Source organism: Pseudophryne corroboree, chromosome 5 (genome assembly GCF_028390025.1).
Source record: "Pseudophryne corroboree isolate aPseCor3 chromosome 5, aPseCor3.hap2, whole genome shotgun sequence".
Taxonomy (NCBI): domain Eukaryota; kingdom Metazoa; phylum Chordata; class Amphibia; order Anura; family Myobatrachidae; genus Pseudophryne; species Pseudophryne corroboree.
This window is the reverse complement of record NC_086448.1, coordinates 283,232,343-283,248,806: the sequence shown is the minus strand read 5'-3', so window position 1 is coordinate 283,248,806 and position 16,464 is coordinate 283,232,343. Positions and strand designations below refer to the sequence as shown.

Genomic DNA, 16,464 nt, shown 5'->3' with positions numbered 1-16,464 from the left:
TTCTTAGATAAATTATTTATATATATATATATATATTTATAAATCCCTCCTCCTTCAGTGGACTAAAAAACTAATAAAAAAAAAAAAAATATATATATATATATATATATATATATATATATATTTTATTTATTTATTTATTCGTTTTTTAGTCCATGGGGGCCCCCTGCAATTTAGTACCCCAGGCCTCCCGGGGCCTTAATCCGGCTCTGAGGGAGTGTGATCAAGTCTGGAGACTTCTCTCCACATAAATATACTGGAGCTAAGGGCAATTTACAATGTTCTAAGCTTAGCAAGACCTCTGCTTCAAGGTCAGCCGGTATTGATCCAGTGGGACAACATCACGGCAGTCGCCCACGTAAACAGACAGGGCGGCACAAGAAGCAGGAGGGCAATGGCAGAAACTGCAAGGATTCTTCGCTGGGCGAAAAATCATGTGATAGCACTGTCAGCAGTGTTCATTCCGGGAGTGGACAACTGGGAAGCAGACTTCCTCAGCAGGCACGACCTCCACCCGGGAGAGTGGGGACTTCATCGGGAAGTATTCCACATGATTGTGAACCGTTGGGAAAGACCAAAGGTGGACATGATGGCGTCCCGCCTGAACAAAAAACTGGACAGGTATTGCGCCAGGTCAAGAGACCCTCAAGCAATAGCTGTGGACGTTCTGGTAACACCGTGGGTGTACCAGTCGGTGTATGTGTTCCCTCCTCTGCTTCTCATACCCAAGGTACTGAGAATTATAAGACGTAGAGGAGTAAGAACTATACTCGTGGCTCCGGATTGGCCAAGAAGGACGTGGCACCCGGAACTTCAAGAAATGCTCACAGAGGACTCATGGCCTCTGCCGCTAAGAAGGGACTTGCTTCAGCAAGTACCAGGTCTGTTCCAAGACTTACCGCGGCTGCGTTTGACGGCATGGCGGTGGAACGCCGGATCCTAAGGGAAGAAGGCATTCCGGAAGAGGTCATTCCTACCCTGGTCAAAGCCAGGAAGGAGGTGACCGCACAACATTATCACCACATGTGGCGAAAATATGTTGCGTGGTGTGAGGCCAGGAAGGCCCCACGAAGAAATTTCAACTCGGTCGATTCCTGCATTTCCTGCAAACAGGAGTGTCTATGGGCCTCAAATTGGGGTCCATTAAGGTTCAAATTTCGGCCCTGTCAATTTTCTTCCAGAAAGAATTGGCTTCAGTTCCTGAAGTCCAGAAGTTTGTCAAGGGAGTATTGCATATACAACCCCCTTTTTGTGCCTCCAGTGGCACTGTGGGATCTCAACGTAGTTCTGGGATTCCTCAAATCACATTTTAAACCGCTCAAATCTGTGGATTTGAAATATCTCACATGAAAAGTGACCATGCTGTTGGCCCTGGCCTCGGCCAGGCGAGTGTCAGAATTGGCGGCTTTGTCTCACAAAAGCCATATCTGATTGTCCATTCGGACAGGGCAGAGCTGCGGACTCGTCCCCAGTTTCTTCCTAAGGTGGTGTCAGCGTTTCACCTGAACCAGCTTATTGTGGTACCTGCGGCTACTAGGGACTTGGAGGACTCCAAGTTGCTAGATGTTGTCAGGGCCCTGAAAATATAGGTTTCCAGGACGGCTGGAGTCAGGAAAACTGACTTGCTGTTATCCTGTATGCACCCAACAAACTGGGTGCTCTTGCTTCTAAGCAGACGATTGCTCGTTGGATTTGTAGCACATTTCAACTTGCACATTCTGTGGCAGGCCTGCCACAGCCTAAATCTGTCAAGGCCCATTCCACAAGGAAGGTGGGCTCATCCTGGGCGGCTGCCCGAGGGGTCTCGGCATTACAACTCTGCCGAGCAGCTACGTGGTCGGGGGAGAACACGTTTGTAAAATTCTACAAATTTGATACCCTGGCTAAAGAGGACCTGGAGTTCTCTCATTCGGTGCTGCAGAGTCATCCGCACTCTCCCGCCCGTTTGGGAGCTTTGGTATAATCCCCATGGTCCTGACGGAGTCCCCAGCATCCACTAGGACGTCAGAGAAAATAAGATTTTACTTACCGATAAATCTATTTCTCGTAGTCCGTAGTGGATGCTGGGCGCCCATCCCAAGTGCGGATTGTCTGCAATACTTGTACATAGTTATTGTTACAAAAATTAATCGGGTTGTTATTGTTGTGAGCCGTCTGTTCAGAGGCTCCTACGTTTGTCATACTGTTAACTGGGTTCAGATCACAAGTTGTACGGTGTGATTGGTGTGGCGGGTATGAGTCTTACCCGGGATTCAAAATCCTTCCTTATTGTGTACGCTCGTCCGGGCACAGTATCCTAACTGAGGCTTGGAGGAGGGTCATAGGGGGAGGAGCCAGTGCACACCACCTGATCCTAAAGCTTTATTTTTGTGCCCTGTCTCCTGCGGAGCCGCTAATCCCCATGGTCCTGACGGAGTCCCCAGCATCCACTACGGACTACGAGAAATAGATTTATCGGTAAGTAAAATCTTATTTTCTTTTCTATTCCTATTTTAAGACCTCAGTTAAAAAAGCTTATCTCTGTAAATTCAAAATTGCTCCTGTGCGAAGCTGGGCAGGTCGCTAGTTATTATTATAATACAATGTTATATGAGGTACCGTACCTCAAGAACCAAGAATAGTATTAATGTGACCAAAACCTCCCCCTACATCCCGCCTCCTCACAATCACCAACAGAGACTATTCCCACTCGTGGGTGTCCACGACACAAGGGGCATGTTGCGCTCGCCCCCCAACGGCATTCCGCTGCCGGAATACCAAGGGAAGGTCTCCTGACCGCCGGTCACGCATACCACACCCAATAACATCCATACTAATCCAAGGAGAACATTTAGGGGTCTATTTACTAAGTCTTGGATGGAGATAAAGTACCAGCCAATTGGCTCCTAACTGTCATTTTTCAAACACAGCCTGTGACATGCCAGTTAGGAGCCGATTGGCTGGTACTTTATCTCCGTCTACTTTATCTCCATCCAAGGCTTAGTAAATAGACCCCTATATCCTTTATTATTCTATTAAAAATCAGATTCTCCTATGTACAACCAATTACCAGAAATAATTTTTTTAATGACAGTGTTGTCAAGATTTGAAACAAGGGGGCAGATGTATTAACCTGGAGAAGGCATAAGAAAGAGATAAACCAGTGATAAGTGCAAGGTGATAAAGGCACCAGCCAATCTGATCCTAACTGGTAATTTACATATTGGAGCTGATTGGCTGGTTCCTTTATCACCTTGCACACACTGACACCACGACTCTGCCTCTTTGGACCGCTAGCCCTTGGGGAACAACACAGTCCAGCAATGGGTTTTGCTGGACTGTGTAGTTCCACAAGTGCAGGCGTCTCAAAGTGCTGGACACTGACACCACGACTCTGCCTCTTTGGACCGCTAGCCCTTGGGGAACAACACAGTCCAGCAATGGGTTTTGCTGGACTGTGTAGTTCCACAAGTGCAGGCGTCTCAAAGTGCTGGACACTGACACCACGACTCTGCCTCTTTGGACAGCTAGCCCTTGGGGAACAACACAGTCCTGCAATGGGTCATGCTGGACTGTGTAGTTCCACAAGTGCAGGCGTCTCAAAGTGCTGGACACTGACACCACGACTCTGCCTCTTTGGACAGCTAGCCCTTGGGGAACAACACAGTCCTGCAATGGGTCATGCTGGACTGTGTGCTTCCACAAGTGCAGGTGTGTCAAAGTGCTGAACACTGACACGACTCTGCCACTTTGTCCCGCCTGGGGAACAACACAGTACAGCAATGGGTCATGCTGAAAAATGACAGGAGCTTGTTGGCTGGTTCTTTATCACTCTTTATCCATCTCCACTTTATCTCTTGTAAAGGCTTAATACATTTGGGCCTGTGAGTGGTGTTTCGCTGCGTCTGTGATGCGAATATGCACACTACAAATCTTGGAGTGGCTTAGTCATGCCAGGCATCTCACGCCATATGGAATATTGAGGCTAGGTGTATGAGGACACATTTGTGTGCCTGCTGACTATGTAATGTAAGTTTATTTTAACCTAAATTATAGATCGATAGATAGATAGATAGTAATGGTGAAATGCAGGTAAAATGTGATTATATGCTGACAATGTGACTTGGTATAGAACTATCATCTGCTAATATGTCTACTGACAGTGTAATGTAAGCTTATTTCAAATAGATAGATTTTTTTTCACCTCAGGATGCTGGCCGTGTAACTTGGTCAGATCATCAACAGCCTTTACGATGTCACTCAGCTATTGTAGAAAGGTCACTGCTTTGTAGAAAACTGTACATGGGCCCTCATTCCGAGTTGTTCACTCGCTAGCTGCTTTTAGCAGCATTGCACACGCTAGGCCGCCGCCCTCTGGGAGTGTATCTTAGATTAGCAGAATTGCGAACGAAAGATTAGCAGATTTGCGAATAGAAATTTCTTAGCAGTTTTGAGTAGCTCCAGACTTACTCAGCCATTGCGATCAGTTCAGTCAGTTTCGTTCCTGGTTTGACGTCACAAACACACCCAGCGTTCGCCCAGACACTCCCCCATTTCTTCAGACACTCCCGCGTTTTTCCCAGAAACGGCAGCGTTTTTTCGCACACTCCCATAAAACGTCCAGTTTCCGCCCAGAAACACCCACTTCCTGTCAATCACACTCCGATCACCAGAACGATGAAAAATCCTCGTTATGCCGTGAGTAAAATACCTAACTTTTGAGTAAAATAACTAAGCACATGCGCTCTGCGACCCTTGCGCATGCGCAGTAAGCGACTAATCGCAATATAGCGAAACTCGGCAACGAGCGAACAACTCGGAATGAGGGCCAATATCAACTGTATCTGCCAATATGACATCTCACAATGTAAGGTATGCTTATTTTAACCTAAATGTTATATGAAACAGTCTTAGATGGATAGCAGTGGTGAAATGCAGGTAGGCTATTATTTGCATCATCAACAGGCTGCTTGTGCAACTTGCAATAGAACTGTCCATTATCAGCTGTATCTCTTAATGGGTCTAATTCAGTCCTGTTCGCTCGCTAGGTTTTTTTTGCAGTGCTGCATTCGCATAGTCGCCGCCCATAGGGGAGTGTATTTTCGCTTTGCAAGTGTGCGAACGCATGTGTAGCAGAGCTGTACAAACAGATTTTGTGCAGTCTCTGAGTAGCCCAGGACTTACTCAGCCGCTGCGATCACATCAGCCTGTCCGGGACCGGAATTGATGTCAGGAACCCTCCCTGCAAACGCTTGGACACGCCTGCGTTTTTCCAAACACTCCCAGAAAACGGTCAGTTGACAACCACAAACGCCTTCTTCCTGTCAATCTCCTTGTGAAGGCCCTTGCGAACGGATCCTTTGTACAAACCCATCACTGAGCAGCGATCTGCTTTGTACCTGTGCAACGCGCCTGCGCATTGCGGTGCATACGCATGCGCAGTTTAGACCTAATCGCCGGCTGTACGAAAACGCAGCCTAGTGATCAGGTCTGAATTAGCCCCTGTGTAGTCTCCTTTGAAAATTCAGCTGTAATGTTTACTCAGTGTAGAGTATAGATGCTAGGGTATCTACTACTTGTATGTTAGTGCTTGTTTGTTTTATAAATTTAATATAATTTTAATTTTGTTGTAAGTTTAAGACTTTAACCTGTCTGTAGGCTTGTAATGTAATGGTTTACATGATACTGCTGCAGTGTAATGTTTTAATAGCAGTGCTTGAAAGTAAAAAGACAACAACTTTATTTAATTATGTAAATTCTCTGTTTCTCCTTTAATCTGGACAGATTTATCCTACAACATTGCCTTATGTTACTATAGCATGAAACAATATGTGCCCGCATTAAAATACATTGCCGATATTATAGAACATGGAATCCGAGAGCATCCCGGTAGGTGTCCTTGATAAAGTAAAGAACATTATGGGGTTTATTTACTATAGGCTGATTTCAAAGCAATGATGATGATCTGAATCTTTGTTGGGTTTCAGGGGCTAAAACACAGATTTACTAACAAAGATTTTTTTAATATACATTTTTAAATATTAGTATATGTGTGTTTTAGCCATGGAAACATAACATCAATTTGAAATTGATAAAAAAAACAATCTTTAGTAAATATACCCCTATGTTTGGTCTATTATATGAATTTGAAGTGCTCTAAATATATATATACAGGTTGAGTATCCCATATCCAAATATTCCGAAATACGGAATATTCCGAAATACGGACTTTTTTGAGTGAGAGTGAGATAGTGAAACCTTTGTTTTTTGATGGCTCAGTGTACACAAACTTTGTTTAATACTCAAAGTTATTAAAAATATTGTATTAAATGACCTTCAGGCTGTGTGCATAAGGTGTATATGAAACATAAATGAATTGTGTGACTGTACACACACTTTGTTTAATGCAAAAAGTTATTAAAAATATTGGCTAAAATGACCTTCAGGCTGTGTGTATAAGGTGTATATGTAACATAAATGCATTATGTGCTTAGATTTAGGTCCCATCACTATAATATCTCATTATGGTATACAATTATTCCAAAATACGGAAAAATCCGATATCCAAAATTCCTCTGGTCCCAAGCATTTTGGATAAGGGATACTCAACCTGTATATATATATATATATATATATATATATATATATATATGGAATGTCATGTGCAATGGAATGAAATGCTTTTATTCCCCTATTTTCTTACTTGGTAGACAATCTGGGGTACCAACCTCTTGAGAGTACATGGAAAGACCCTGACGTGCATACTGTAGAAGATTCTAATGGTGAGATTCAAATGTTTTATTGCGTCGGATCTCCTGTCTAAAGTGACGGGAGATCGCAGGGCGATATTCTATTGTCCGCTGTTATTGTGCTGATCGCAAAAAGTCCCGTTTGGGCGTCCAAACAGGTCACTTTTTGCGCATTTCAGCTCACCACCCCTGGGTGTGGCGAGCTGAAATGCTGATATCGTGCCCATCGGCAGCAACATTTGAATACTGCCGGTGGGGGTGGGAGGGGAGGATAGAACATTTGAATCTCACCCTAAGACTCTAAGCCCTACAACTCATAAGGTTAAACAGTATATAGCAAGAAAGATATGTCCAGTCCACTGTTAATAGGGAATATTGAACTCCTTAGGTACACGCCAATACCAGCAGGACACACAGCACAGACAGGTAAATTTGTAAGCCTCAGTAACTTATCTGTATTGCCTACCCTCCTCTGCTCTTCTCTGTGTTATCTAAGTTATTGGATGTAGAATGAGAGGGAGGGAGGCTAGCAGTGGGATGAAGGAAGGGATGGAGGGTATCTAGCAGGAGAGGTGTATGGATGCTTCCCCTGGTGCCAAAGGTATTGCAGGGGGAGCACACCTATACACCCGTTGGCCCACCAGAGAGTAGAGAGACTAGAGGGAGACTAAAAGTATGATTACTGTATCTTGTTTAGTGGCTTACGTGGCCGTAGATACAGCCTGATGTCTGTGCAGCTGGGCATTTTGTAACAGGAGGAGCAGTCCTGAAGTGGCAGGGACCTGGACGGTGGACAGCTGGGACGGGTAACATGTGCTCCCACGTGACCCACGGAAGTGTAGTGTCAGGGGTTGCCAGAGAGGAAGTCAACAGGCAAAGGTCAGCACGGTAGCGGGGCAACCTCAGGGCCCCTCTGTACCAGGGGCCCGGGATGATTGCACCCTTTGTCCCCCCCACCCGTCGCTGGGCCTGTCAACTTTACCAGTGAAATTAAGTTTTGCTTCAAAATACTCCTATAAATGTATAAGAAGATCACCTATTATGTGCAGTATTTTCATTAATATATCTCTGATTGCTTAATTAACCTGATTTCTCTAACGTCCTAGTGGATGCTGGGGACTCCGAAAGGACCATGGGGAATAGCGGCTCCGCAGGAGACTGGGCACAAAAGTAAAAAGCTTTAGGACTACCTGGTGTGCACTGGCTCCTCCCCCTATGACCCTCCTCCAAGCCTCAGTTAAGATTTTGTGCCCGAACGAGAAGGGTGCAATCTAGGTGGCTCTCCTGAGCTGCTTAGAGTAAAAGTTTAAATAGTTTTTTTTTATTTTCAGTGAGACCTGCTGGCAACAGGCTCACTGCATCGAGGGACTAAGGGGAGAAGAAGCGAACTCACCTGCGTGCAGAGTGGATTGGGCTTCTTAGGCTACTGGACATTAGCTCCAGAGGGACGATCACAGGCCCAGCCATGGATGGGTCCCGGAGCCGCGCCGCCGTCCCCCTTACAGAGCCAGAAGACTGAAGAGGTCCGGAAAATCGGCGGCAGAAGACGTCCTGTCTTCACTAAGGTAGCGCACAGCACCGCAGCTGTGCGCCATTGCTCTCAGCACACTTCACACTCCGGTCACTGAGGGTGCAGGGCGCTGGGGGGGGGCGCCCTGAGACGCAATAAAAACACCTTTTTGGCAAAAAAATACATCACATATAGCTCCTGGGCTATATGGATGTATTTAACCCCTGCCTATTTTTACATAAAAAAGCGGGAGAAAGGCCGCCGAAAAAGGGGCGAAGCCTATCTCCTCAGCACACTGGCGCCATTTTTTCCTCACAGCTCCGTTGGAGGAAGGCTCCCTGACTCTCCCCTGCAGTCCTGCACTACAGAAACAGGGTAAAACAAGAGAGGGGGGGGCACTAAATTGGCATATAAATATATACAGCAGCTATATTAGGGAAAAACACTTATATAAGGTTATCCCTGTATATATATAGTGCTCTGGTGTGTGCTGGCAAACTCTCCCTCTGTCTCCCCAAAGGGCTAGTGGGGTCCTGTCCTCTATCAGAGCATTCCCTGTGTGTGTGCTGTGTGTCGGTACGTTGTGTCGACATGTATGAGGAGGAAAATGGTGTGGAGGCGGAGCAATTGCCTGTGTTAGTGATGTCACCCCCTAGGGAGTCGACACCTGACTGGATGGTCTTATGGAAAGAATTACGTGATAGTGTCAGCACTTTACAAAAGACTGTTGACGACATGAGACAGCCGGCAAATCAGTTAATACCTGTACAGGCGTCTCAAACACCGTCAGGGGCTCTAAAGCGCCCGTTACCTCAGGTCGATACAGACACAGACACGGACACTGACTCCAGTGTCGACGGTGAGGAAACAAACGTATTTTCCAGTAGGGCCACACGTTACATGATCACGGCAATGAAGGAGGTTTTGAACATTTCTGATACTACAAGTACCACAAAAAAGGGTATTATGTGGGGTGTGAAAAAACTACCCGTAGTTTTTCCCGAATCAGATGAATTAAATGAGGTGTGTGATGAAGCGTGGGTTTCCCCCGATAAAAAACTGCTAATTTCTAAAAAGTTATTGGCATTATACCCTTTTCCGCCAGAGGTTAGGGCGCGTTGGGAAACACCCCCTAGCGTAGATAAGGCGCTCACACGCTTATCAAAACAAGTGGCGTTACCGTCCCCTGATACGGCCGCCCTCAAGGAACCAGCTGATAGAAAGCTGGAAAATATCCTTAAAAGTATATACACACATACTGGTATTATACTGCGACCAGCAATCGCCTCAGCCTGGATGTGCAGTGCTGGGGTGGCTTGGTCGGATTCCCTGACTGAAAATATTGATACCCTGGACAGGGACAATATATTATTGACTATAGAGCATTTAAAGGATGCATTTCTATATATGCGAGATGCACAGAGGGATATTTGCACTCTGGCATCAAGAGTAAGTGCGATGTCCATTTCTGCCAGAAGAGGATTATGGACGCGACAGTGGTCAGGGGATGCGGATTCCAAACGGCATATGGAAGTATTGCCGTATAAAGGGGAGGAGTTATTTGGGGTCGGTCTATCGGACCTGGTGGCCACGGCAACGGCTGGAAAATCCACCTTTTTACCCCAAGTCACCTCGCAGCAGAAAAAGATACCGTCTTTTCAGGCTCAGTCCTTTCGTCCCCATAAGGGCAAGCGGGCAAAAGGCCACTCATATCTGCCCCGGGGCAGAGGAAGGGGAAAAAGACTGCAGCAGACAGCCTCTTCCCACGAACAGAAGCCCTCCCCCGCTTCTGCCAAGTCCTCAGCATGACGCTGGGGCCTTACAAGCGGACTCAGGCACGGTGGGGGCCCGTCTCAAGAATTTCAGCGCGCAGTGGGCTCACTCGCAAGTGGACCCCTGGATCCTGCAGGTAGTATCTCAGGGGTACAAATTGGAATTCGAGACGTCTCCCCCTCGCCGGTTCCTGAAGTCTGCTTTACCAACGTCTCCCCCCGACAGGGAGGCGGTATTGGAAACCATTCACAAGCTGTATTCCCAGCAGGTGATAATCAAGGTACCCCTCCTACAACAGGGAAAGGGGTATTATTCCACGCTGTTTGTGGTAACGAAGCCGGACGGCTCGGTGAGACCCATTTTAAATCTGAAATCCTTGAACACTTACATAAAAAGGTTCAAGTTCAAGATGGAGTCACTCAGAGCAGTGATAGCGAACCTGGAAGAAGGGGACTATATGGTGTCTCTGGACATCAAGGATGATTACCTCCATGTCCCAATTTGCCCTTCTCACCAAGGGTACCTCAGGTTTGTGGTACAGAACTGTCACTATCAGTTTCAGACGCTGCCGTTTGGATTGTCCACGGCACCCCGGGTCTTTACCAAGGTAATGGCCGAAATGATGATTCTTCTTCGAAGAAAAGGCGTCTTAATTATCCCTTACTTGGACGATCTCCTGATAAGGGCAAGGTCCAGAGAACAGTTAGAGGTCGGAGTAGCACTATCTCAAGTAGTACTACGACAGCACGGATGGATTCTAAATATTCCAAAATCGCAGCTGATCCCGACGACACGTCTGCTGTTCCTAGGGATGATTCTGGACACAGTACAGAAAAAGGTGTTTCTCCCGGAGGAGAAGGCCAAGGAGTTATCCGACCTAGTCAGGAACCTCCTAAGACCAGGCCAAGTGTCAGTACATCAATGCACAAGGGTCCTGGGAAAGATGGTGGCTTCTTACGAAGCGATTCCATTCGGCAGATTCCACGCAAGAACTTTTCAGTGGGATCTGCTGGACAAATGGTCCGGATCGCATCTTCAAATGCATCAGCGGATAACCCTGTCTCCAAGGACAAGGGTGTCTCTCCTGTGGTGGTTACAGAGTGCTCATCTCCTAGAGGGCCGCAGATTCGGCATTCAGGATTGGGTCCTGGTGACCACGGATGCCAGCCTGAGAGGCTGGGGAGCAGTCACACAGGGAAGAAATTTCCAGGGCTTGTGGTCAAGCATGGAAACGTCACTTCACATAAATATCCTGGAACTAAGGGCCATTTACAATGCCATAAGTCAGGCAAGACCTCTGCTTCAGGGTCAGCCGGTGTTGATCCAGTCGGACAACATCACTGCAGTCGCCCACGTAAACAGACAGGGCGGCACAAGAAGCAGGAGGGCAATGATGGAAGTGGCAAGGATTCTTCGCTGGGCGGAGAATCATGTGATAGCACTGTCAGCAGTGTTCATTCCGGGAGTGGACAACTGGGAAACAGACTTCCTCAGCAGACACGATCTTCACCCGGGGGAGTGGGGACTTCACCCAGAAGTCTTCCACATGATTGTGAACCGTTGGGAAAAACCAAAGGTGGACATGATGGCGTCCCGCCTCAACAAAAAACTGGACAGATATTGCGCAAGGTCAAGGGACCCTCAGGCAATAGCTGTGGACGCTCTGGTAACACCGTGGGTGTACCAGTCAGTGTATGTGTTCCCTCCTCTTCCTCTCATACCAAAAGTACTGAGAATCATAAGAAGGAGAGGAGTAAAGACTATACTCGTGGCTCCGGATTGGCCAAGAAGGACTTGGTACCCGGAAATTCAAGAGATGCTCACGGAAGACCCGTGGCCTCTACCTCTAAGAAAGGACCTGCTCCAGCAGGGACCATGTCTGTTCCAAGACTTACCGCGGCTGCGTTTGACGGCATGGCGGTTGAACGCCGGATCCTGAAGGAAAAAGGCATTCCGGATGAAGTCATCCCTACCCTGATCAAAGCCAGGAAGGATGTAACCGTACAACATTATCACCGTATTTGGCGTAAATATGTTGCGTGGTGCGAGGCCAGGAAGGCCCCTACAGAGGAATTTCAACTGGGTCGTTTCCTGCATTTCCTGCAAACAGGACTGTCTATGGGCCTCAAATTGGGGTCCATTAAGGTTCAAATTTCGGCCCTGTCAATATTCTTCCAAAAAGAACTGGCTTCTGTTCCTGAAGTTCAGACGTTTGTCAAGGGAGTACTGCATATACAGCCTCCTTTTGTGCCTCCAGTGGCACCTTGGGATCTCAATGTAGTTTTGGGATTATAAAAAATCACATTGGTTTGAACCACTCACCACTGTGGACTTAAAATATCTCACATGGAAAGTGGTAATGCTGTTAGCCCTGGCTTCAGCCAGGCGTGTCTCAGAATTGGCGGCTTTATCCTATAAAAGCCCTTACCTAATTTTTCATACGGACAGGGCAGAATTGAGGACTCGTCCTCAATTTCTCCCTAAGGTGGTTTCAGCTTTTCACTTAAACCAGCCTATTGTGGTGCCTGCGGCTACTAGGGACTTGGAGGATTCCAAGTTGCTAGACGTAGTCAGGGCCCTGAAAATATATGTTTCCAGGACGGCTGGAGTCAGAAAATCTGATTCGCTGTTTATCCTGTATGCACCCAACAAGCTGGGTGCTCCTGCTTCTAAGCAGACGATTGCTCGTTGGATTTGTAGTATAATTCAGCTTGCACATTCTGTGGCAGGCCTGCCACAGCCAAAATCTGTAAAAGCCCATTCCACACGGAAAGTGGGCTCATCTTGGGCGGCTGCCCGAGGGGTCTCGGCTTTACAACTTTGCCGAGCAGCTACTTGGTCAGGGGCAAACACGTTTGCTAAATTCTACAAATTTGATACCCTGGCTGAGGAGGACCTGGAGTTCTCTCATTCGGTGCTGCAGAGTCATCCGCACTCTCCCGCCCGTTTGGGAGCTTTGGTATAATCCCCATGGTCCTTTCGGAGTCCCCAGCATCCACTAGGATGTTAGAGAAAATAAGAATTTACTTACCGATAATTCTATTTCTCATAGACCGTAGTGGATGCTGGGCGCCCATCCCAAGTGCGGATTGTCTGCATTACTTGTACATAGTTATTGTTACAAAAATCGGGTTCTTGTTGTTGTGAGCCATCTTTTCAGAGGCTCCTTCTGTTATCATGCTGTTAACTGGGTTCAGATCACAAGTTGTACGGTGTGATTGGTGTGGCTGGTATGAGTCTTACCCGGGATTCAAAATCCTTCCTTATTGTGTACGCTCGTCCGGGCACAGTATCCTAACTGAGGCTTGGAGGAGGGTCATAGGGGGAGGAGCCAGTGCACACCAGGTAGTCCTAAAGCTTTTTACTTTTGTGCCCAGTCTCCTGCGGAGCCGCTATTCCCCATGGTCCTTTCGGAGTCCCCAGCATCCACTACGGACTATGAGAAATAGAATTATCGGTAAGTAAATTCTTATTATTTCTAATGAACAATGTACTCTGTATAACCATATAAAGATTCACAGGGTTATGAGAGCCTGTTCCTTTCATTCACTGACACTGACTGCTATTATGTATCTCCTTCCAGAGCTTGGGGTTGGCATGACAACAGAGGGCATTGATGTCCGTAGTGTGGGCAACACTCTGGTGCTGCACGAAACCAAGCTGATTGAAGCTTTTAACCTCAAGGCTGCTATTGAATACCAGTTAAAAAATTGTAAGTCCATTGTGTCCTGTCTTTTTGTTATGGGTTGTATAGCTCAAGTTTACTTATGCTTCCTAACAATAATAATTATGCTTCTAGAGATAACGAGCAATGAGAATCCACAAATGAAATACAGGAAGAAAGATTATCTATCAGTAATACATATTTCATTCTGATAATGCGACAACTGTTGTGCCATTATGTATGTATTTGTATATTGCAAAAGGCAACTAGATCCTAGCCTATACTAGCAATATTACCTGTCCAGGACCCGGTATACAGGTTAACAATGAGGCAGACGGGACAACAGCTCCAGGCCTCCACATAAAAATATGTCTAACATTATGACAGCATGATGATGACCAGACGCAGAGCTGGCGACGCAGTCTGTCATGAATCTTAAGTACTAAAATTGTATTTCTGTTTTCCTCACAAAATAAGTCTAGTTTTCTACTTTTAGGTATTTAGGGAGACATTAGGACTGATAGTGTATGGGGGTATACATGCCCACATGGGACTGGCCACACCCACATGGCTCTGGTCACACCCACACAGCACTGACCACACCTCCTTCACTTCCCACCAGAGGCTATTTATTGTTTTTAGCCCAAGGCCCATGTGGCCCTTAATCTGTGTCTGCATGTGACCACAGCACTGTGTCATGTGACAGACAGTCACTGATTCCATAGTGAGTTGGTATTACACGTTCATCAACAGAATTCATGCTGTAGTGCTCTGTGGTCACGTGTAATCCATGGCAAGACACTATTATCTGTATAGTTGATCCCCTACTCGTTAGCGGTCACTGAAAAAGTGCTTACAGACATTTCTCTTACGTCCTAGAGGATGCTAGGGACTCCGTAAGGACCATGGGGTATAGACAGGCTCCGCAGGAGACATGGGCACTCTAAAGACTTTAGATAGGTGTGCACTGGCTCCTCCCTCTATGCCCCTCCTCCAGACCTCAGTTAGATCCTGTGCCCAGAGGAGACTGGATGCACTGCAGGGGAGCTCTACTGAGTTTCTCTGAAAAAGACTTTTGTTAGGTTTTATATTTTCAGGGAGCACTGCTGGCAACAGGCTCCCTGCATCGTGGGACTGAGAGGAGAGAAGCAGACCTACTTAAATGATAGGCTCTGCTTCTTAGGCTACTGGACACCATTAGCTCCAGAGGGTCGGAACGCAGGTCTCACCCTCGCTGTTTGTTCGTCACGGAGCCGCGCCGCCATCCTCCTCACAGAGCCGGAAGATAGAAGCCGGGTGAGTATAAGAAGAAAGAAGACTTCAAAGGCGGCAGAAGACTTCAGATCTTCACTGAGGTACCGTGCAGCGGTAACGCTGCGCGCCATTGCTCCCACATTCACACACACTGACGGCACTGTATGGGTGCAGGGCGTAGGGGGGGTGCCCTGGGCAATAATAATAAACCTCAAGGGACACTGTCTGACATATATATACTGCGGAGGCAGTATATTAAATAAACCCCCGCCAGTATAAAGAATTTGAGCGGGATCGAAGCCCGCCGTTGAGGGTGCGGAACTTGATCCTCCAGCACTAACCAGCGCCATTTCTCCACAGCACGCTGCAGAGAAGCTGCTCCTGGACTCTCCCCTGCTGAACACAAGTACAGAGGGCAAAAAGGAGGGGGGAGGGCACATTTATTTGGCGCAGTGAGTGTATTATTGATATATAAAAGAGCTGTACAGACTGGGATTTTGTCTCAGTGTCCAGTGGCGCTCGTTGTGTGCTGGCATACTCTCTCTCTGTCTCTCCAAAGGGCCTTATTGGGGGACTGTCATCATATATATATACATATATCCCAGTGTGTGTGGGGGTGTCGGTACGTGTGTGTCGGCATGTCTGAAGCGGAAGGCTCGTCTAAGGAGGAGGTAGAGCAGATGATTGTGGTGTCTCCGTCGGCACAGTCGACACCTGATTGGATGGATATGTGGAATGTTTTAAATGCAAATGTGTCTTTATTACATAAAAGATTGGACAAAGCAGAGTCCAGAGAAAAAACAGGGAGTCAATCCATGGCTTTGACTGTGTCACAAGGCCCTTCAGGGTCTCTTAAACGTCCCCTGTCCCAGGTAGCAGACACTGATACCGACACGGATTCTGACTCCAGTGTCGACTACGATGATGCGAGGTTACACCCAAGGGTGGCCAAAAGTATTCATTATATGATTATTGCAATAAAAGATGTTTTGCATATCACAGAGGACCCCTCGGTGCCTGACACGAGTGTATGCATGTATAAGGAGAAGAAACCTGAGGTAACCTTTCCCCCATCTCATGAGCTGAATGCTTTATTTGAAAAAACTTGGGAAACTCCAGACAAGAAACTGCAGATTCCCAAGAGAATTCTTATGGCGTATCCTTTCACCACACAGGACAGGTTACGGTGGGAATCCTCGCCCAGGGTGGACAAGGCTTTGACGCGCTTGTCCAAAAAGGTGGCGCTACCGTCTCCAGACACGGCAGCGCTCAAGGATCCTGCTGATCGCAGACAGGAGACTACTTTACAATTAATTTATACACATACAGGGGCCTTGCTCAGACCGGCAGTAGCGTCGGCATGGGTATGTAGCGCAATAGCAGCATGGACAGATAACTTGTCATCTGACATTGACACCCTAGATAAGGATAGCATTTTATTGACCTTGGGTCATATAAAAGACGCAGCGTTATATATGAGAGACGTTGGGCTGTTGGGTTCAAGAGCCAATACCATGGCAATTTCTGCTAGGCGA

At 46.9% G+C, this 16,464-nt stretch overlaps 1 protein-coding gene across 4 annotated transcripts in view; it reads left to right on the top strand.

The window, feature by feature from the left end:
- LOC134927634 (intraflagellar transport protein 70A) overlaps positions 1 to 16,464 on the top strand; it is a 254,713-nt gene that overhangs the window by 66,541 nt on the left and 171,708 nt on the right. For all 4 annotated transcript variants that reach the window (XM_063922382.1, XM_063922384.1, XM_063922383.1 and 1 more), the window contains 2 exons: positions 5,764 to 5,868; positions 13,595 to 13,723. In XM_063922382.1, coding sequence (XP_063778452.1) covers positions 5,764 to 5,868; positions 13,595 to 13,723 — 234 coding nt within the window. The remainder of the gene's footprint in view (positions 1 to 5,763; positions 5,869 to 13,594; positions 13,724 to 16,464) is intronic.